The 20,417-nt window shown below is 45.2% G+C and overlaps 4 protein-coding genes and 1 pseudogene across 6 annotated transcripts; 2 read left to right on the plus strand and 3 right to left on the minus strand.

Moving 5' to 3' along the window:
- The first annotated feature begins 715 nt into the window (after window positions 1–715).
- LOC115248693 (UDP-glucuronosyltransferase 2B31 pseudogene) lies at window positions 716–3,549 on the plus strand (annotated as a pseudogene).
- Window positions 3,550–4,452: 903 nt separating this feature from the next.
- Window positions 4,453–6,361, minus strand: LOC101080248 (P2Y purinoceptor 1-like). The gene has a single exon (XM_029832454.1). It carries the CDS (start codon window positions 5,485–5,487, stop codon window positions 4,453–4,455), a length of 1,035 nt encoding a protein of 344 aa, XP_029688314.1. The 5' UTR covers window positions 5,488–6,361.
- Window positions 6,362–8,920: 2,559 nt separating this feature from the next.
- LOC101068278 (UDP-glucuronosyltransferase 2A1-like) lies at window positions 8,921–10,835 on the plus strand. 3 transcript variants are annotated; one of them, XM_003977830.3, is made up of 2 exons: window positions 8,921–9,360; window positions 9,715–10,835. In XM_003977830.3, the coding sequence occupies exon 2, from the start codon at window positions 9,717–9,719 to the stop codon at window positions 10,827–10,829; it is 1,113 nt and encodes a 370-aa protein (XP_003977879.1). In that variant the 5' UTR covers window positions 8,921–9,360; window positions 9,715–9,716; the 3' UTR covers window positions 10,830–10,835. The 3 variants fall into 3 exon arrangements, with proteins under 3 accessions (XP_003977879.1, XP_011617342.1, XP_011617343.1); XM_011619040.2 differs by having other exon boundaries at window positions 8,921–9,292; XM_011619041.2 differs by having other exon boundaries at window positions 8,921–9,259.
- Window positions 10,836–11,200: 365 nt separating this feature from the next.
- LOC115248698 (P2Y purinoceptor 1-like) lies at window positions 11,201–12,765 on the minus strand. Its single transcript, XM_029832465.1, has one exon. The coding sequence runs from the start codon at window positions 12,265–12,267 to the stop codon at window positions 11,293–11,295; it is 975 nt and encodes a 324-aa protein (XP_029688325.1). The 5' UTR covers window positions 12,268–12,765; the 3' UTR covers window positions 11,201–11,292.
- A 129-nt stretch (window positions 12,766–12,894) lies between these two features.
- Window positions 12,895–17,068, minus strand: LOC101067818 (cellular communication network factor 5). The gene is made up of 5 exons (XM_029832464.1): window positions 16,835–17,068; window positions 15,986–16,202; window positions 15,361–15,609; window positions 14,384–14,616; window positions 12,895–14,282 (listed from the first exon to the last, which is right to left on the minus strand). Exons 1-5 carry the CDS (start codon window positions 16,895–16,897, stop codon window positions 13,995–13,997), a joined length of 1,050 nt encoding a protein of 349 aa, XP_029688324.1. The 5' UTR covers window positions 16,898–17,068; the 3' UTR covers window positions 12,895–13,994.
- Between the last annotated feature and the right edge of the window lie 3,349 nt (window positions 17,069–20,417).

A 20,417-nucleotide genomic window follows, 5' to 3' on the forward strand; every position in this document is an offset into this window, starting at 1 on the left:
CCACTTCACACAAGTGACCCGTCTAAAAACACGTCAGCCAAAACTGCGGCTAACATAGAACTTGACCCACGTTGACTGACCTGAAAGACACTGACTAACCCCAACAGACACTACACAGGCCAGGCAGGTGACCTTTCTCAGACTCTAGAATGACCATTGTTTGCTGGTTTAGTTCGAGATGTCCAGATACCTCTTAAATCAGGGCTGTAAAGGGTCCAGAAAGATTTACGTAGCAAATGTGCACGCCACGTGTATTTCATCATCACAATTGTGGATGTGGAATCTTATTTTGGCGGCCTCGTCTGTAGATGGTGCTTCTGCGTTCCAGTGAGGGAACAAGGAACATTATAATCTTGGCCCCATAAACGCAGGCACAGCTCAGTATTAGATCACTGGTGGCTGAACAAGCCTTATTGACAGTGTCCTGGTCCTCGTGGTTCACAGGTAACTATTATTTCCACACTCTAGCTGTTGCTGAAAAATAACTGACTGTGAAAGAAGCGTTTAGTGACGATTTGAGTTGTTTCAATTTAAGTGTAGATGAGTATTTTTGTTGTTGTGTTAAGTTGATTAATGGCTGCTGTCAGGGTTTCTGGGTTGTGTCGGTCGTTGTCCTGCAGGGGGGGGTGTGGGGCACAATCGGTGGCAGCTGGCACTGCTGGCACGCGCACCTGTAGGCAATTTACATCATGCTGCCTATTTAAGCAAGGTGCGCCTGCCTGTCAGTGCCAGGGTGTCTGTTTGTCTTGTGAGGGTGTTCTGTTCGTCTTGTCAGCGTGTCTGTTCGTCCTCCTCGTTGTGTGCTGGTGTTCTGTGTTTCCTGGGGTGCTGCTCCAGCTTCGTGTCTCCTGGGGTGCCGCTCCAGCTCCGTGTCTCCTGGAGGGCCGCCCCAACTTCGTGTCTCCTGGAGCGCCACCCCAGCTTCGTGTCTTCTGGTGGGCCGCCCCTGCTCCCTGGCCTGCGTTCAGGTCCTGATCAACCCGTCTGTGACAGGCTACTGTTTCTGTTACTGCGTTGCACACAGAATACCTACTGGGTGTGTGTGTGGGTTTGAGCTTGTGCATGAGAGACAGAGAGAATGTGAATGTTATAGCAGTTCATGTGTTTTTGATAAAGCAAATGTACTAAACACAATTGTGTTTTAAGCATTTCTGATATCAGAATATCAGAAATGATATCAGAAATGCTTAAAACACAATAACATAATGGTATTCAATTTTTGCTGGCTTAGCAAGTAATAGTAACGTGTCCTGGTCAGCGTCCGGACTAACCAGTCAGCCAGTTCGCAACAGATTCATTGTATACTGTTTTGTAGTCGTTGGATACACGGTGTTTATGACTACTACTACTACTACTACTACTACTACTAATAATAATAATAATAATAATAATAATAATAATAATAATAATAATAATAATGATGATGATGTTTGTAATAGCCTTTGCCTCTTCTTGGCAGTGATGGCTTCATATCCAGTCCTGACCTTCCTGGTGTTCTTCTCAGCAGCTCTGTCCTCCACCTGTGATGGAGGAAAAGTGCTTGTTTACCCTCTAGATGGGAGCCACTGGCTGAACATGAAAATCCTCTTGGAGCTGCTTCACTCTCGGGGCCATGAAATAACGGTAATACGTTCGTCCACCAGCTGGTACATTTCTGAAGTCTCGCCATACTACACCTCCATTACCATCGCCCAGGACCACTCACATCACATCGAGGGTCAAGACTTCATGACCTCTTTCTTAAAGAGGTCAATAGAGATCCGGCGGAGAGAAGGTTCACTCTGGGCTTTTTTTGAATTTTATCAAAACCTTTTCACTATTTTAGAGGAAAGTCAGCAAAACGTGGCCAAGATGGTCATCGACATCTTTGAGAATGAGATGCTAATTATGAAGCTAAAGAAAACTGAATACGATTTCATGCTGTTGGATCCTGCATTTCTAGGGGGAGTGTTGTTAGCGCACTATCTCCAGCTTCCAACGGTGCTCAGTGCTCGCTGGGCTTTCAGCGGCGAGGCACACTTCGCCATCGCACCTTCTCCACTCTCCTACGTTCCCCAATTATTTTCTTATAACTCTGATAAAATGGACTTTTTTCAGAGAATGAAAAATGTCATCTCTCATATGATGTTGGTCTACATGCACTACTTTGTTGTAAATCCCCCTTACCAAGCAGTGTGTGACAAATATTTTGGTGCCGATGTCAACGTCATGTCTCTCATGCAGGGAGCTGATCTCTGGTTAATACGATCTGATTTTATATTCGAGTTTCCTCATCCTACCATGCCCAATGTGGTCTACATCGGAGGGTTTCAAGGCAAACCTTCTAAGCCTCTTCCAGCAGATTTAGAGGATTTTATGCAGAGTTCTGGTGAGCACGGGGTGGTCGTCATGTCACTGGGGACTCTGCTGGGCGATCTTGGCCCTGAGTTATCAGAGATCATTGCATCAGCGTTTGCCAACCTTCCTCAGAAGGTGGTGTGGAGACACATTGGAGAAAGACCCACCAGCCTGGGAAACAACACCATGCTGGTTAAATGGCTGCCTCAAAATGATATCTTAGGTCACCCGAAAACCAAACTTTTTATGTCGCATGGGGGCTATAACGGTATTTATGAGGCCATCTACCATGGGGTCCCGATCCTGGGCCTTCCTCTCATCTTTGACCAGATTGATAATTTTGTACGTATGAAGGCACGGGGGGCTGCTGAGATGGTCGATGTCACAACGTTGGATGTTGAGACTCTGACCAATACTCTGAAGAATATTCTCGATCCTACGAAGGCATACAAAGAGAAAATACAGAAGCTGTCACAGCTTCACCATGACAAACCAATGAAACCCATAGACAGCGCCCTCTTCTGGATGGAGTTTGTCATGAGGCACAAGGGCGCCTCACACCTGCGTACAGAGTCCTACAAGTTACCGTGGTACGCCTATCACTGTCTGGACGTGATGGCCGTCTTCGCAGCCTGTGGCTTGATACTCATGTCATTAGTTTGGGTCTCCTGCCGATGTGTCATCAGAGCTCTCATTAGAGCGACAAAATCACCAGCAAAATCTAAGAAAGAATAGATCAGTTCATGAGAAAACAGGTGTATGAACCTTGTTCAACCTTCTAAATTTAGGTTGTAACTTTAATCCATTTCTTTTGAAGGCTGCAAAGCTAGCTGTAGGATTTAGCCAGCTTGAATCTTCCCACTTCATTTTGGTTGAATAAAAGTGGAGCGTTGTTGCTCTACCAGTGGTAACTTCATGTGAAATTGATTATGCATTCACTGTAAGCTCTGCTTCCCCCTCACGCAAGCTAGAGTTGTTGCCTTGTTTCTTTTTATGGGTTACAACCGACCAAACCAGGTCAACTGCAGGAGTGTTGAGGTGTGCAAATAATACTGAAGCCTTATTGGAGAAAAAGGGTTGGTGATAGAATATTAGTTAAATGGTTGTTGAATATGTGCTAAACATTTCACTGATGAGCTTAAGACTTTTCGCCATTTGTCAGCAATGTGCGCGTCCATCCAGTGTGAAATAAAATTCTTTCTTTAAAAACTACAACTGTGGTGCAATTCCTCAGTGTTCTGTCTCCAAGTCAAGGTGTCCAACTTTGTCTCACAATCTATGAATGTATAAAACACACTTTTTTCCATTCAAAGATCCTGTGATCTACATCTTATAATGTTTAATCAGCGACTTTTATTAGAAGTGGATCCATTGGAGCGGGTGTTGCACGCAGCTTGTTCCAGACAGGTACTGTTTGTGCCCCGGTTGTGGTTTTCCTTTCTGACTGAATAGAATTTTGCTTTCACTAAATCTCTCACTTTGTACTACTACTCGTGTCAGGTTCCCAGTTTCTGGGAACTCTTTTGCAGGGTTTCTCCTGCGGGGGGCGTGGTGGAGCCATGCCTCAGCCACAGGTGGTGCCGGGGACTGGCGCACCTGCAGACTATCGTAATCAAGCCACCTATTTATGGACTGTTCTCACGGTTGGCCAGCGTTGGCGTGTTTTGTCGTTTTCGGAAAACCCCGGCTGTACCCTCCTGGACTTTTGTGAGACTGTTTCCTTCGTGGATAACTTTTGAACCCGTTATCGGATTGTTGTTTTTTCTTAATCCTTCATGGACTGCTTGTGTCGTAAGTTTACGTTCCCTGTTTTGATTAAGCACCGAGTCGTGGTCTCCACGCCTCTTTTTGAGTTCTACAAACTTTAATAAAGCTTCTCGGAACGATACGCCACTGTGTCCTGCCTGCTTTCGGGTCCTGATACAACCACTCCTAACACCTCGTGCATTTCTGTTTCACTTGCGTTTAAATTGAAGTTCCGCACCTCCTCCCCACCACCCTGTACTATCAGAGAGAAACGGATTCCTTAAGAATGTTTTATTATTTCATCTGAGTATGACGGATGAAAGCAACAGTGATATAAAGCAGCAGGTGCACATAAAAAATAAGCTTGTATCAGACGGCTGATGGAGGAGAACCTCGAGTAAAAAGGGGTGTCGCCTGTGTGGCAGGTTCCTGAGCTGGCTGCAAACATTTTCTGAGAGGAGCCAGGATGTTTTCATCTCCACGGAGGTAAACCAGAGGGTTGAGAGCACTGTTCAAACAAACAAGGCCACGACTGAGCTGATGGGCGATGTACACTCCATTAGACCAGTTTGGGCACACCTTCCAAATGAACTGAAGTCTTGACCAAAGGTTGAGGTTCTTGAGTATGTGATAGGGGATGTAACAAACAGAAAAAAGAAGAACCAGGAGGAACAGCAGCTTCATACATCTCTGTTTTAATACCTTGTCAGTGGTGTTTTTCCGGCAGAGAACAACAAGCACGTGTCCGTAGCAGCCCAGTGTGATGAGGAGCGGGATGCAGAATCCCATGAACGTCCATCCAAGACTGTACTTTAGGTAACTCTCTACATACTCGTCATCGGTGGTATCAAAGCATTTCTCAGTGTTTCTCTTAAATGTTTTGGTGTAGAACATATCTGGAAGACACTGAATTCCAACTAACAGCCAAGTGGTGACAGAGATAATCACAGAGTGGGTGAAGGTGATGCGTCCCATCGCTCTCATCGGATGGACAATAGCCAGGTACCGGTACACACTTATGCACGTCAGGAACCCAATGCTGCCATACAGATTAAGATTGAAGCAGAATCTTGTTATCTTGCAGAATGTCTGTCCGAAAATCCATCGACGACTCATGAGGTAGTAGACCACCAGAAATGGAAGCGTGAGCAGGTAGAGAACGTCTGAAATTCCCAGGTTGAGCACAAATATGCTGATGATGCCCAGTTTCTTCCAGTTCTTCAGCAGAGATCTTAGTCCCCATCCATTAGCCGCCAGACCGATGAAGAACACCAGGATGTAAACAGGAGGCAGGAATTTGCCCGTGAAACTAAAGCTGACACGAGGACAGGAGCTGTTATTCATTGTCTTCTGGACAGAGATCAGCTCCGCTATGCAAACGTGCTCCCCGAGGTGTGGCTGCATACTGCAGAGAAGACTTCCTTCTCCTGCTTTTTTTTAATAGATTAGATAAGATTAGATTCAACTTTATTGTTATTGCACATGTACAGGTACAGAGCAACAAAATGCAGTTAAGCATCTAACCAGAAGTGCAAAAGAAGCAGCAAGTGAGGATAACTTAATAAATACAGTATGTGCGGTTATTTTTACAGTCGTTTACCAGGTTGTGCTATAAACATATTTTACAGATGTGACAGAAGGGAAATAACCCAAATCTGTACATTGGAAAGAGTTGATTTGTGTTGATGACTAACAGAAACATCAAGTCAAAGTACAAATGTGATGTTTAGCATTCTGAGAAACAATGAGATTGAATGAACCTCAACCAACATACAAAGTCTTGGACTACTATTTAAAATCTACATGCATTTAATTTAAAACTGCTTTGAATAGATGAAGAAATAGATTTGAGTTTCAAATTGTTTCTGTTCGCAGCCCCTGTGCTCAGAACCTTATTTTGTCACTTATTAGTTTATACTATTTTTAAAATCGTTAAGGTTGTCTCATTTGTTCACTGATACTGAGCTGGTTGCATTTTTCTGTCTGTGACACCGTGGCAGCATAATCCCTCATAAAAATCAGTATTGAGAGGAAACACATCAGGATTCCAGGAAAACTGAGGAATCTGATCTGAATTTGAGACTCAAATACAAAACAAGCATGAAGATCTGGCAAAGATCAGCACGAAGATTAGGCAGATGGAGGAAAACAGACAGAAAACCACGATTGTAAAGCTTCAAAAAAACACATTTTTAATATGTATTTACTTTGAAACGTCCTGACACAAGACCATCAAAACAACTCAAACTCTTAGCAGCCCTCAAGTAGGCTCACGTCTCCAAACACACACAAATAACATCGTCTCAAACAAATATGGATGTTAGGACCAAAACCAAAGGAGATCTTAGGTCCGCCATGATGGATAGGAGAGGTGGTTTTATAAAGAAACCATGAAACCAACTCAGGTCTGAAATAGTACCACACATACAACTACAGTATAGAGAGGAGACATCTGCGCAGAATTATCTACAACAGTAAACGAAGAAGTGCAAAATCATCACAAGCAAAACTGTGTAAACAAATAGTTGCATTGCTCACATTAGAGAATAAAATCAGTCAACACAGAGACTGGTGTCATAAAATTAACAAGTTATCAAACATTTCTGACTCTAGAAACACCAGTTAGTGTAAACTAGACACTATTAGATATCATTTTAACTCCTGACTTTTAGATTTTACTTGCAATTGAAGGTTTTTATCAGTGCACGGCCTCTAAAATTACCATATACATTAAACTCACTTCTATCCTTGACACATGCTACCATATGTGTATCTTTGGCTTACTTGTTAATTCCTATTATTAAAAAATGTGTATTATTAGTGGTTAAAAAAAAAAAGTGCTGTCATGTGTCCGCTGTCAAGGTATCCAGTAAAGCTCCAGGGTCACATAGAGTACTACACTGAAACTCTACCCCAATGTACTGTAATTTCCACCATATCAATCAATCAATCAATCAATCAAAATTGTCTCTAGGCGCTTTCTAGAATCCCAGGGCCTGACCCCCAACAAGCAACAGTGGCAAAGAAAAACCTTGAGCAGGACCAGGCTCGTGAAGGGGGACCCTCCTGCTGATGGCCAGCTGGGTAGAGAGAGAGGAGAAGGGGGGAGGACAGGTAGAGGAGAGAATAGGCAGAGATCAATGAAATACATTAATTATAATAATTATAATAAACTGCCAGTAGATCTGAGTAGGTCAGCAGGGTCGGAGGTAGGGGCAGGAAAACTACACAAGAAATAACATCACTGATCTACTTGGTGAGGAGGAGCAGGAGAGCCTTGACCTCAGTTTTGCCGGAATTAAGGACAAGGAAATTTGAAGACATCCAAGACTTTTTGTCAGTTCTAAAGCTTCACTAACGACTCTGTCTCCTCTGGTTTAATGGATAAATATAGCTGAGTGTCATCAGCATAACAATAAAAACTTATTCCATGCTGCTGAATAATGTTTCCTAAGGGGAGCATGTACAAGGTGAAAAGGATTGGTCCAGGTGAAGAATCTTGTGGAACTCCATGGCTAACCCTACTGTATGAAGAGGGAATGCCATGGACATGAGCAAACTGGTATCTATCTGATCTATCAGCTGCACTGAGGTCCAACAGAACCAGCAGAGAAACCAGTCCATGATCTGAAGCTCTAAGAAGATCGTTAGTAACTTAGCCAGAGGAAGAAAGCTGTAGGGGAAAAGGACGTGCCATGGATGGCTGCACCTCTCGGGGTGACAATGATCCACCTGTGACCGTTCCCACCATCAACCCAGATGACTTTAGAGTTGCCCAGGAAGAGGATGCTTCCGTCTGTAAGGTCATGACATTGAGGAGGAGAGGACAGAATCTGCATGATCAAGAAAAAGACAACCAGCAGGTCCTTCCCAGTAAACTGAGGCCAACTGTGCCAAATACCTACATCACAACATGGGTCATGTCAGAGTTGATAAAGTAATCCACCTGGTGAGACAAGGGTCAAATAGAAGACTATGTGATCCAGTGATCAGGTATTAAACAGAAAGGACCCACTATCTCAGAAAAACCACCAGTGGGTTCATTCCTAACCGGTGTCCCATTTGAGCTTATTTCTGTGGAAAACCTCCACCTAGAGACAAGGGGAGGAGGCTGAGTAGACCATCTTTCCCACTTCACACAAGTGACCCGTCTAAAAACACGTCAGCCAAAACTGCGGCTAACATAGAACTTGACCCACGTTGACTGACCTGAAAGACACTGACTAACCCCAACAGACACTACACAGGCCAGGCAGGTGACCTTTCTCAGACTCTAGAATGACCATTGTTTGCTGGTTTAGTTCGAGATGTCCAGATACCTCTTAAATCAGGGCTGTAAAGGGTCCAGAAAGATTTACGTAGCAAATGTGCACGCCACGTGTATTTCATCATCACAATTGTGGATGTGGAATCTTATTTTGGCGGCCTCGTCTGTAGATGGTGCTTCTGCGTTCCAGTGAGGGAACAAGGAACATTATAATCTTGGCCCCATAAACGCAGGCACAGCTCAGTATTAGATCACTGGTGGCTGAACAAGCCTTATTGACAGTGTCCTGGTCCTCGTGGTTCACAGGTAACTATTATTTCCACACTCTAGCTGTTGCTGAAAAATAACTGACTGTGAAAGAAGCATTTAGTGACGATTTGAGTTGTTTCAATTTAAGTGTAGATGAGTATTTTTGTTGTTGTGTTAAGTTGATTAATGGCTGCTGTCAGGGTTTCTGGGTTGTGTCGGTCGTTGTCCTGCAGGGGGGGGTGTGGGGCACAATCGGTGGCAGCTGGCACTGCTGGCACGCGCACCTGTAGGCAATTTACATCATGCTGCCTATTTAAGCAAGGTGCGCCTGCCTGTCAGTGCCAGGGTGTCTGTTTGTCTTGTGAGGGTGTTCTGTTCGTCTTGTCAGCGTGTCTGTTCGTCTTCCTCGTTGTGTGCTGGTGTTCTGTGTTTCCTGGGGTGCCGCTCCAGCTTCGTGTCTACTGGAGGGCTGCTCCAGCTTTGTGTCTCCTGGAGGGCCGCCCCAACTTCGTGTCTCCTGGAGGGCCGCCCCAGCTTCGTGTCTCCTGGAGCGCCGCCCCAGCTTCGTGTCTCCTGGAGCGCCACCCCAGCTTCGTGTCTCCTGGAGCGCCACCCCAGCTTCGTGTCTCCTGGAGCGCCACCCCAGCTTCGTGTCTTCTGGTGGGCCGCCCCTGCTCCCTGGCCTGCGTTCAGGTCCTGATCAACCCGTCTGTGACAGGCTGCTGTTTCTGTTACTGCGTTGCACACAGAATACCTACTGGGTGTGTGTGTGGGTTTGAGCTTGTGCATGAGAGACAGAGAGAATGTGAATGTTATAGCAGTTCATGTGTTTTTGATAAAGCAAATGTACTAAACACAATTGTGTTTTAAGCATTTCTGATATCAGAATATCAGAAATGATATCAGAAATGCTTAAAACACAATAACATAATGGTATTCAATTTTTGCTGGCTTAGCAAGTAATAGTAACGTGTCCTGGTCAGCGTCTGGACTAACCAGTCAGCCAGTTCGCAACAGATTCATTGTATACTGTTTTGTAGTCATTGGATACACGGTGTTTATGACTACTACTACTACTACTACTGTTTGTAATAACCTTTGCCTCTTCTTGGCAGTGATGGCTTCATATCCAGTCCTGACCTTCCTGGTGTTCTTCTCAGCAGCTCTGTCCTCCACCTGTGATGGAGGAAAAGTGCTTGTTTACCCTCTAGATGGGAGCCACTGGCTGAACATGAAAATCCTCTTGGAGCTGCTTCACTCTCGGGGCCATGAAATAACGGTCATACGTTCGTCCACCAGCTGGTACATTTCTGAAGTCTCGCCCTACTACACCTCCATCACCATCACCCAGGACCACTCGCATCACATCGAGAGTCAAGACTTCATGACCTCTTTCTTAGAGAGGTCAATAGAGATCCGGCGGAGGGAAGGTTCACTCTGGGCTTTTTTTAAATTTTATCAAAACCTTTTCCAAATGATTGGAGAGAATCAGCATGACGTGGCCAAGATGGTCATCGACATCTTTGAGAATGAGACGCTAATTACGATTCTGAAAAACAATGAGTACAACCTTTTATTGACAGATCCTGCATTTCCAGGTGGAGTGTTGTTGGCGCACTATCTCCAACTACCGCTGGTTTTCAATGCTCGCTGGGTTTTCAATGGAGATGAACATTTCGCCATCGCACCTTCTCCACTCTCCTACGTTCCCCAATTATTTTTTTATGAGTCTGATAAAATGGACATTTTTCAGAGAATGAAAAATGTCATCTCTCATATCATGTTGGTCTACATGCACTACTTTGTGTCAAATCCCCCTTACCAAGCAGTGTGTGACAAATATTTTGGTCCTGATGTCAACGTCATGTGTCTCATGCAGGGAGCTGATCTCTGGTTAATGCGAGTTGATTTTATATTCGAGTTTCCTCGTCCTACCATGCCCAATGTGGTCTACATCGGAGGGTTTCAAGGCAAACCTTCTAAGCCTCTTCCAGCAGATTTAGAGGATTGTATGCAGAGTTCTGGTGAGCACGGGGTGGTCGTCATGTCACTGGGGACTCTGCTGGGCGATCTTGGCCCTGAGTTATCAGAGATCATTGCATCAGCGTTTGCCAACCTTCCTCAGAAGGTGGTGTGGAGACACATTGGAGAAAGACCCACCAGTCTGGGAAACAACACCATGCTGGTTATGTGCACGTCCATCCAGTGTGAAATAAAATTCTTTCTTTAAAAACTACAACTGTGTGGTGCAATTCCTCAGTGTTCTGTCTCCAAGTCAAGGTGTCCAACTTTGTCTCACGATCTATGAATGTATAAAACACACTTTTTTCCATTCAAAGATCCTGTGATCTACATCTTATAATGTTTAATCAGCGACTTTTATTAGAAGTGGATCCGTTGGAGCGGGTGTTGCGCGCAGCTTCTTCCAGACAGGTGCTGCTTGTGCCCCGGTTGTGGTTTTCCTTTCATGGCTGAATAGAATTTCGCTTTCACTAAATCTCTCACTTTGTGCTACTCCTTGTGCATTTCTGTTTCACTTGCGTTTAAATTGAAGTTCCGCACCTCCTCCCCCCCACCCTGTACTATCAGAGAAGAAACGGATTCCTTAAGAATGTTTTATTATTTCATCTGAGTATGACGGATAAAGCACCAGTGATATAAAGCAGCAGATGCACATAAAAAATAAGCTTGTATCAGATGGCTGATGGAGGAGAACCTCGAGTAAAAAGGGTTGTCGCCTGTGTGGTAGGTTCCTGAGCTGGCTGCAAACATTTTCTGAGAGGAGCCAGGATGTTTTCATCTCCACGGAGGTAAACCAGAGGGTTGAGAGCACTGTTCAAACAAACAAGGGCACGACTGAGCTGACGGGCGATGTACACTCCGTTAGACCATTTTTGGCACACCTTCCAAATGAACTGAAGTCTTGACCAAAGGTTGAGGTTCTTGAGTATGTGATAGGGGATGTAACAAACAGAAAAAAGAAGAACCAGGAGGAACAACAGCTTCATGCATCTCTGTCTTAATACCTTGTCAGTGGTATTTTTCCGGCAGAGAACAACAAGCACGTGTCCGTAGCAGCCCAGTGTGATGAGGAGCGGGATGCAGAATCCCATGAACGTCCATCCAAGACTGTACTTTAGGTAACTCTCTACATACTCGTCATCGGTGGTATCAAAGCATTTCTCGGTGTTTCTCTTAGATGTTTTGGTGTAGAACATATCTGGAAGACACTGAATTCCAACTAACAGCCAAGTGGTGACAGAGATAATCACAGAGTGGGTGAAGGTGATGCGTCCCATCGCTCTCATCGGATGGACAATAGCCAGGTACCGGTACACACTTATGCACGTCAGGAACCCAATGCTGCCATACAGATTAAGATTGAAGCAGAATCTTGTTATCTTGCAGAATGTCTGTCCGAAAATCCATCGACGACTCATGAGGTAGTAGACCACCAGAAATGGAAGCGTGAGCAGGTAGAGAACGTCTGAAATTCCCAGGTTGAGCACAAATAGGCTGATGTTGCCTAGTTTCTTCCAGTTCTTCAGCAGAGATCTTAGTCCCCATCCATTAGCCGCCAGACCGATGAAGAACACCAGGATGTAAACAGGAGGCAGGAATTTGCCCGTGAAACTAAAGCTGACACGAGGACAGGAGCTGTTATTCATCGTCTTCTGGACAGAGATCAGCTCCGCTCTGAAACGTGCTCCCCGAGGTGTGGCTGCTGCAGAGAAGACTTCCTGTTCCTGCTTCTATGTGTCAGAAGGGAAATAACCCAAATCTGTACATCGGAAAGAGTTGATATGTGTTGATGACTAACAGAAACATCAAGTCAAAGTACAAGTGTGATGTTTAGCATTCTGAGAAACAATGAGATTGAATGAACCTCAACCAACATACAAAGTCTTGGACTACTATTTAAAATCTACATGCATTTAATTTAAAACTGCTTTGAATAGATGAAGAAATAGATTTGAGTTTCAAATTGTTTCTGTTAACAGCCCCTGTGCTCAGAACCTTATTTTGTCACTTATTAGTTTATACTATTTTTAAAATCGTTAAGGTTGTCTCATTTGTTCACTGATCCTGAGCTGGTTGCATTTTTCTGTCTGTGACACCGTGGCAGCATAATCCTTCATAAAAATCAGTATTGAGAGGAAACACATCAGGATTCCAGGAAAACTGAGGAATCTGATCTGAATTTGAGACTCAAATACAAAACAAGCATGAAGATCTGGCAAAAATCAGCACAAAGATTAGGCAGATGGAGGAAAACAGACAGGAAACCACAAGTGTAAAGCTTCAAAAAAACACATTTTTAATATGTATTTACTTTGAAACGTCCTGACACAACAATAAGACCATCAAAACAACTCAAACTCTTAGCAGCCCTCAAGTAGGCTCACGTCTCCAAACACACACAAATAACATCACCATCAAACATCGTCTCAAACAAATATGGATGTTAGGACCAAAACCAAAGGAGATCTTAGGTCCGCCATGATGGATAGGAGAGGTGGTTTTATAAAGAAACCATGAAAAAAGTCAAAACACAACTCAGGTCTGAAATAGTACCACACATACAACTACAGTATAGAGAGGAGACATCTGCGCAGAATTATCTACAACAGTAAACGAAGAAGTGCAAAATCATCACAAGCAAAACTGTGCAAACAAATAGTTGCATTGCTCACATTAGAGAATAAAATCAGTCAACACAGAGACTGGTGTCATAAAATTAACAAGTTATCAAATATTTCTGACTCTAGAAACACCAGTTAGTGTAAACTAGACACTATTAGATATCATTTTAACTCCTGACTTTTAGATTTTACTTGCAATTGAAGGTTTTTATCAGTGCACGGCCTCTAAAATTACCATATACATTAAACTCACTTCTATCCTTGACAGATGCTACTATATGTGTATCTTTGACTTACTTGTTAATTCTTATCATTAGAAAATGTGTATTATTAGTGGTAAAAAAAAAAAAAAAAGTGCTGTCATGTGTACATTTACTTTGTTTTATTTTATTAAATTACTTCATGATCACCTCTGACTTGGAGATTGAAACAAACCTAAAGTGGATCAGCAGGATGGGGGGTGGGGGGGGGGGGGGGGGGGGGAAGGGGTGGACTGCATATTATTTAATTAGTAAAAGTGAATGAACTAGATACAGATAAAGGGGCGAATGCTGGATTATGAACTGCCGGTGTTCTCCTTTCTGTCGTCACGATAACGACCAAGTGTATAATAATGAAGCAAATGTCAGCAATTGTCCCCACTCACAGTTTTAGTATCTCTAATATGTTGGCCTGGTGACAGAATGTGTGCTGATTGAAATACCTTCAGTCACTGGCCTCAGTCCCCTCATCAACCCGCTCCTACGGGCCTGTCAGGGCCTGAAGCCTCCGAGTGCTGGGTTACGAAAAGGCCCGTAGGGGCAGCTGTCGCTGCAAACACACGAGTGGATCATCATCACGGGCCGCCGTATCAGCGCCCCCGCCAGGCAGCGGAAGGTCACCTCAGCAGTGCTGGTCTGATGAGGTACACAGCAGGAGGAGCCGCTGCACTGGCCGCAGTAGCGCAGCCTGTAAGCGTGAGTACTGACGCAGCCCTGGTGGACCAGCCGAATGGGGCCTGGCGATGTGTAGCTGGCCCCACACTGCCCCTGCTGCCCTGCCTGGACACGCACAAACACACGCATGTTAGAAGAACGGGTGAGGTCAAAGGTTAAAGTGTGTCATGGCTAATGAAATGACAGTAATGAAGACAAGCGCTCACTTCGGGGGCTGGGTGAACTGTGTAGCAAGGCCGCACTTTGCAAAGTCTCATTTCCATTTGCAACTTGCAGGCGGGGTTCTGGTTGGAGACCCGTGTGGAGACCCCGGCGCCACAGCTCTGAGAACAGGGGCTCCACTGGGTGCTCTTCGCCGTACAGGTGGGGGGAGGTGGGACTAGTTTGTTCAGGGGATGATATTGCGGGAGAAAAGGCCACAACCCGGTTTTCCTCGTGGCTAAAGAAAACAAAGGAGGAAGTCAAACATAAAAAGATGAGCATGTTTCAAATTGCAGCTACTTTCTCCTTGCAAATTTTACCCAGACCCAAGAAATCCATTCAGAGTGATCCCAGTCACCCCAGAAAAAATGTTTTTGGAATTATTTGAACTTTTGTTTTCCCAAAATGGTCCAGTGTATGAATTCACAATTCAGTTTGTGGGAGTAAAATCCAAACAACACATATTTTCTCCCCAACTCTACCCGCTTCCTGTCCTGAAAACCAGCTGACCTCTGGCAGTGACCAATGAAACAGGAGATGTTTGCCTGCTGCTGTCAGCAGGTTGTTTGACTGAGTCGATGTTTGAAACTTCACTTTTTTCAGATACACCTTTTTCTAATGTCTGTGTCTGTCTTCCTGTGTGTTTGATTTTCACACAGCTGTTATGAAAGCAGGAACAGTGACTGTGAATAAAAAAAAGTGTTTGGATGTTTCCAGAACAGCATGAGTTATATTCAGACTGTGAATGTTCCTTTGGTCAGACACACCCAGTCGAGGGCATAAAAATGCTCCTGTAAAATGTTCCAGACATGACCTCTAATGACAAATCTCATATAAACAAGAAATAGTGCCGTCACCACGACATCCACTAGGAAGACATTTGTAAAAATGCACCCCCCCACACACACACACTTTAAAGGGGAATATGGACACTGTCAGCATGAGTAGAAACAGTCGGGCAGAGCTGGATTACAGGGCCCACCTGTGATGGCGTCCTGAATGACGGTGTTCTCCAGGTTCTCACACACCCACTGTTTGCAGCATTTCCCCGGTAACCGAATGTGCTGTGGTCTGGGACAGTCTGGGGTGGGACGACGGACATCCAGAGGGCAGGCCGGCACACAGGCCACCCCACCCCCGCTGCAGCGGCACAGCGTGTCACAGGAGGGCTGGAAGGACTGGCCCTCGCCGTAAGTGACGCCGTTGACCACGCAGCCCAGCGCTTCCTGACCTGAAATGTGCACGCAGAACAGAAGCTGTCTTCACATCCCTGACCTACTGATGTGGGAAGGTAATCAGGAAGTGGACGAGTTAGGCCAGGTGAGGAGGGTGGAAAACACAGGCGTCGCTGTCTGAGCCGGTCCAGTTTTATGAGAACCGGGCCTCACTACTGAGAACCGTCTGTGTCTCAAGTCTAGTATCTGCAATATATCACACCCAGACAGCAGTCGTTACAGGAAAAGTGTCAACACGAGTCCTTGAAACAGAAGTCCAAGTGTTTCTCGCCCCCGGCAGCCTGTCGTGCTCTGCTGAGCAGACTTTAAACACATGCTGTCGCACTCATGCGGGCCGAGCGTCGGCCCCGCCCACACAGACGTGAACCTCACCGACACATTCGCCGGGCCCCCCGGGGAAACTGGCACTGTAGTCGCACTGCAGGCCTCTCTGGCCGTCGCAGGGAAACCTGTGGCTGCAGGGCTCCCCCAGCTGCCGGGCACACACCGGGCAGCACCGGCAGCCATCCGCCACCAGGGGCACTCCTGGCGGGCACTGGGGGGCCGAGGTGGGGCAGAGACAGGGCCTGTCACACAGCTGGGAGCACACCTGAGGGAACACACACGGGGACAGGTTACAGGAAAAAAGTGCACTGAAACACAGCCAAAAGCCTACCGCCACACCCACACTTTGCTGTGCACGTGCATGTGCACGTTCTCATGGAGATAAACAAACAAGCATGGGGTCACTGTCCTGACCCCCCCCATCACACACAGGCAGCTCTAATGGGAATCTTATAATCTACTATTGTGGGTTTGCTTGATTTCTTATTCTTCTTGTTTACCGATTTGTTAAAACAGACAATAAGAAGAAAAAAACCTTGGTGACAACTACAAATTAAGGAAAATAAAACTGTACAGCAACTAACACAAATATGAAGCTGATATTGAAGATAACTCACATACAGACAGAACACACACAAAAAAAATGACGATTCTGGGAGTGTAAAAAAGAATATATAAAATATAAGACATTTCCACAAGAAGATTTGTCCAAATTACCATCAATTATCTTTGAGATACGCAAAAAATGTATTGAATTGAGGTTTGACCCACAAATAAACAAACAATAACCATTTTAATGAGCTTTAAATGAGAGCGCGTTCCCCCGGATCAGTAAAAAATGAACCTGAGTATTATTAGTAGTGAGGTGAGAAAGGTCAGAGGGCAATCAGGGCTCACCTGTGTCACCACACACAGCAGAACAGCCGACGCCATCAGCCCGTCACTCCACGCTCGCTCCATGAGGTCTGCTGGTGCCGATGGAGCTCGTCCGTCTCAGCCAGTCGCTGCTCATTTTCGCTCCTGCTGACATTTATAAAGTCTGGACGCTGATGTCACAGGCTGACGACAGTGTAAACAGCTGCTGGAGCAACATCTGAAATGTTTCGCATTCCTCCTCCCTGCTCCCCACACAGCCTCCCTCCCTCCTCCCTCCTCTTCCAGTCTTGTGGCCATCCGAGTTTGCACAGCTTAAGACGCGCCGAGGGGAGGAAAAATACACGAGGCCAAACGTCCACAAGGAAAAGAACCTTCTGGGATTTTGTGGCGATGTCTCAAATATATGTTGATCTTATCGCGCCGCTGTTTTTACAGGCTGCCGCTTTAATGCACCTTCAGGGGAAAACGCTGGTGTTCCCAGAAAGGAGAGCTGAAGAGAAAAGAGCCCCTCCATCTAAACGCTCCCTCATTTATAATGTGTAACTTGGATCAACGTTTCCTCCGTCTGGTTGCCGTGGTGTCGAGGCAGCACGTCTGTTGTTGGCCTGACCTTGAATCATCCTGATCTCTTCCATTGTGAGACATTCAGCTCCTCGGGTCTCCGCTGAGACGCTTCTCCCTCCGCAGGCGTAACCATGTGGAAGGCAAAGTTTATCTGTGTGAACCAAAGAAGAGCAGCGCACAACTTCGTCACACTAACGGCCGCCGTCGGAGGTCAAGATCCCGGAGATCACCAAAGATCAGAGTCAAAGATCTGGCCCAGCAACTGTTGGAGGGAAGATTCTTGATGTTGCTGCTCCAGATCCAAACCACTCAGAATCGAAACACCTCAGCTGAATCCAAAGAAACGTCACGCCAGCAGCAGACAGCTGATGGTGACGTTGCAGCTGAAGCCTCGTTGTTGCTGCGCTCATGTAGATCTAATTATCTTGATTTGAAAGGCCTTTATGACAGAAAATTGAGATTATTTTGGATATTCTCTGAATTTCAGCATCAGGCGTTTGCAGACGGTGCTGACATCTTGTGAGTAACAACAGTTATAAATAGAATGAGAAGAAAGGAAAGAATGTGGGACTCTGTAGGTGGGCTCCAGGTGGTCGATCGCTGTAGATGGGCTGCACCAGTTTGTCTGAACACGAGGACTTCCTGGCAGCTGAGCCACATGTTTTCCCCCAATTCCAAGAATGTCAGAGGCATTTCCAATCGCTGCAAAGACTTTCCAGCCTCAACACACAAAAGCATGTTTTTCTTATTATAACTATATATATCTATATACATCTCTCTCTCTCTCTCTCTCTCTCTCTCTCTCTCTCTCTCTCTCTCTCTCTCTCTCTCTCTCTCTCTCTCTCTCTCTCTCTCTCTCTCTCTCTCTCTACACACACACACACACACACACATTTATATATATAAATTTCCTGAAAAGTTTCTGTATGTATAGAATCACCAAAATTAAACCAAATTAAAATTTAGGCTAAAATCTTTGAACAAAGGGAAATATTACTGACTCCAATAGCTTTGTATCGAATGATTCGGTCTTTATCGCGTCTGTCACAGTGGAGCTAAAATGGGAAAGTGGGAAAATGAGCTCAGAGGGAAATGTTGTATTTAGTTTACGGTTATTAACGCTGCCGCAACCTCGATCTGCGGCCACTAGGTGGCGCAAAAACACCTTCAAGGTTGAGTAATCGCGAGCAACAGCTGCGGCCTGGTGTTGTCGTGGAAGTCTTCCCTTGGGTTTCCATCAAAACACCAAAGTCTAAAATAGAGTTAGATTGAACTTGGTTTGATTATGAGCCATAAAGTTCATCATTTTAGTGGGGATCTAATTATCACGGAACCACAGGTGTTGATTAAAGTGAGCTGATTTCCCCCTCAGTATTGTCTGTATTCTTTTATTACCCTTTTGTGACCTCGGTGAGTCCAGACAATGGTAAATGCTGCCAGTTTGTGGGTTTGGGCCGTACCAGCTCACTGAGGCTGATTTGAACACGTCTCAGAATAAACAGAGCGCGGGAGGAAACAGCTACACATCAGACTCAACTCTTTTCCAAGGACAATGTTTGACACACACATAACACGAGCAGCTCCAGTTGCATTTGGCATTTTTTTGTCTGAGGTTTTGGCCAAATGGTCCAGTCATTGGCAGAGCCCCCGGTTCTCCTTCTGGGAGAAAGTGAAGAGGACAGAGAGGTCCAGCTTTGCACCATGAGTCAAGCGGCACGTGCAAATGGAAGTCTGAGCATGATGTTGATGAGTTACACTGACTCATTATTCCAGTAAAACATTCTGTTCTGTAACGTCAGCCATCCTTGGATCAGCACCACACCCACAAAATAAAGACCCAGAATCACGATCACAGCCTGAATTACCGTGTCAGTTCCTCTTCCTCCTTTCTGTGCGACTCTCATTTCAACACTTCAGCCCTGAGTTGATCCTCTCACACAGACGCGGATTTCCTTTAGTCAGGCGTGTAGGTGATGATGTCATTCCTTAACTCTGGCTTTAACATCAAACATCACAGCTAAATCACTTCCACATGAGCTGTTCATTTAGACCTTCAACACGGAGGGAAAATACGGGCAGAAAGTGCACGGAAACAGTTGAACATTTACAGAATATGATGAAAAACTACACCCACTGGTGCAGGTGTTTCCTATGAAAGTACCCTGCAAAGGAAACACTACAGCTGTTGGAATAATATATGCTTCCTAAATTGAATTCAAAGTAGAAATATATCCAAAAATATCAAAGTTAGACCTGAGCTGATTTTCTCTGGCCACTCATCCAGAGACTAAATATGATAATTAGCTCTGAGCCAAGAGACTGAAGTTGGACCTTTGATTAAATAACTAATAGAAAGAGAAAGGGCGGATTGTTCAGAGGCCAATCACCTTCGTGGTCTCTGTGCTTGTCATCGCCAGTATTAAAGTTGATCTGCTCCAAAATGAGGCTGCTACCTGAGAGAAACATGCACACGCGGCCCCAAACAACACTAGTAATTCCAGTCACAGCCAAAATGTTTCCCTAGAATTCCGGACATTCTATCCTGATGTGTGAAAATCCCACAGTGTTGCCACAGGAACACCAGCGGCTGAAGGGAAGAACGCCACCACTCTCAAAGGTCACCTCCTGACGTACGCAGGGTTGAGGTCACAGAGAGAACCGATGGTCCAGACACTTCTTCTCACCTATTCATCATGAAATCACATCAGCCAGAGCTGCAGGGACACAGTCTGGAGCGCCAGGAATGGCAGCTGACAGCTTCCTCTTTGACTCTGCGTGTCCGTCCTCCAACACCTGAGCTTCATTCATTTATGGGTCGAATACAGATGTTGTTTAAAAAGATTGTAGACACCATTTTGTTGCTGACAGCGTTCTGGATGCCTGGAGATTGAACCCATGGGCCTGTGGTTGGACACCATTGTAATCCAGCACAACCTGCTTGCACCAGCCGTGTTAACGAGTTTACATTAGAAAGTGGAACTGGGTGTGGGGAGAATTGCAGCCATGAAGCTTGTCTATTTCAAGTAATTCTACTTATAAC

The sequence above is a fragment of the Takifugu rubripes genome, unplaced genomic scaffold, assembly GCF_901000725.2.
Source record: "Takifugu rubripes unplaced genomic scaffold, fTakRub1.2, whole genome shotgun sequence".
NCBI classification, from domain to species: Eukaryota; Metazoa; Chordata; class Actinopteri; order Tetraodontiformes; family Tetraodontidae; genus Takifugu; species Takifugu rubripes.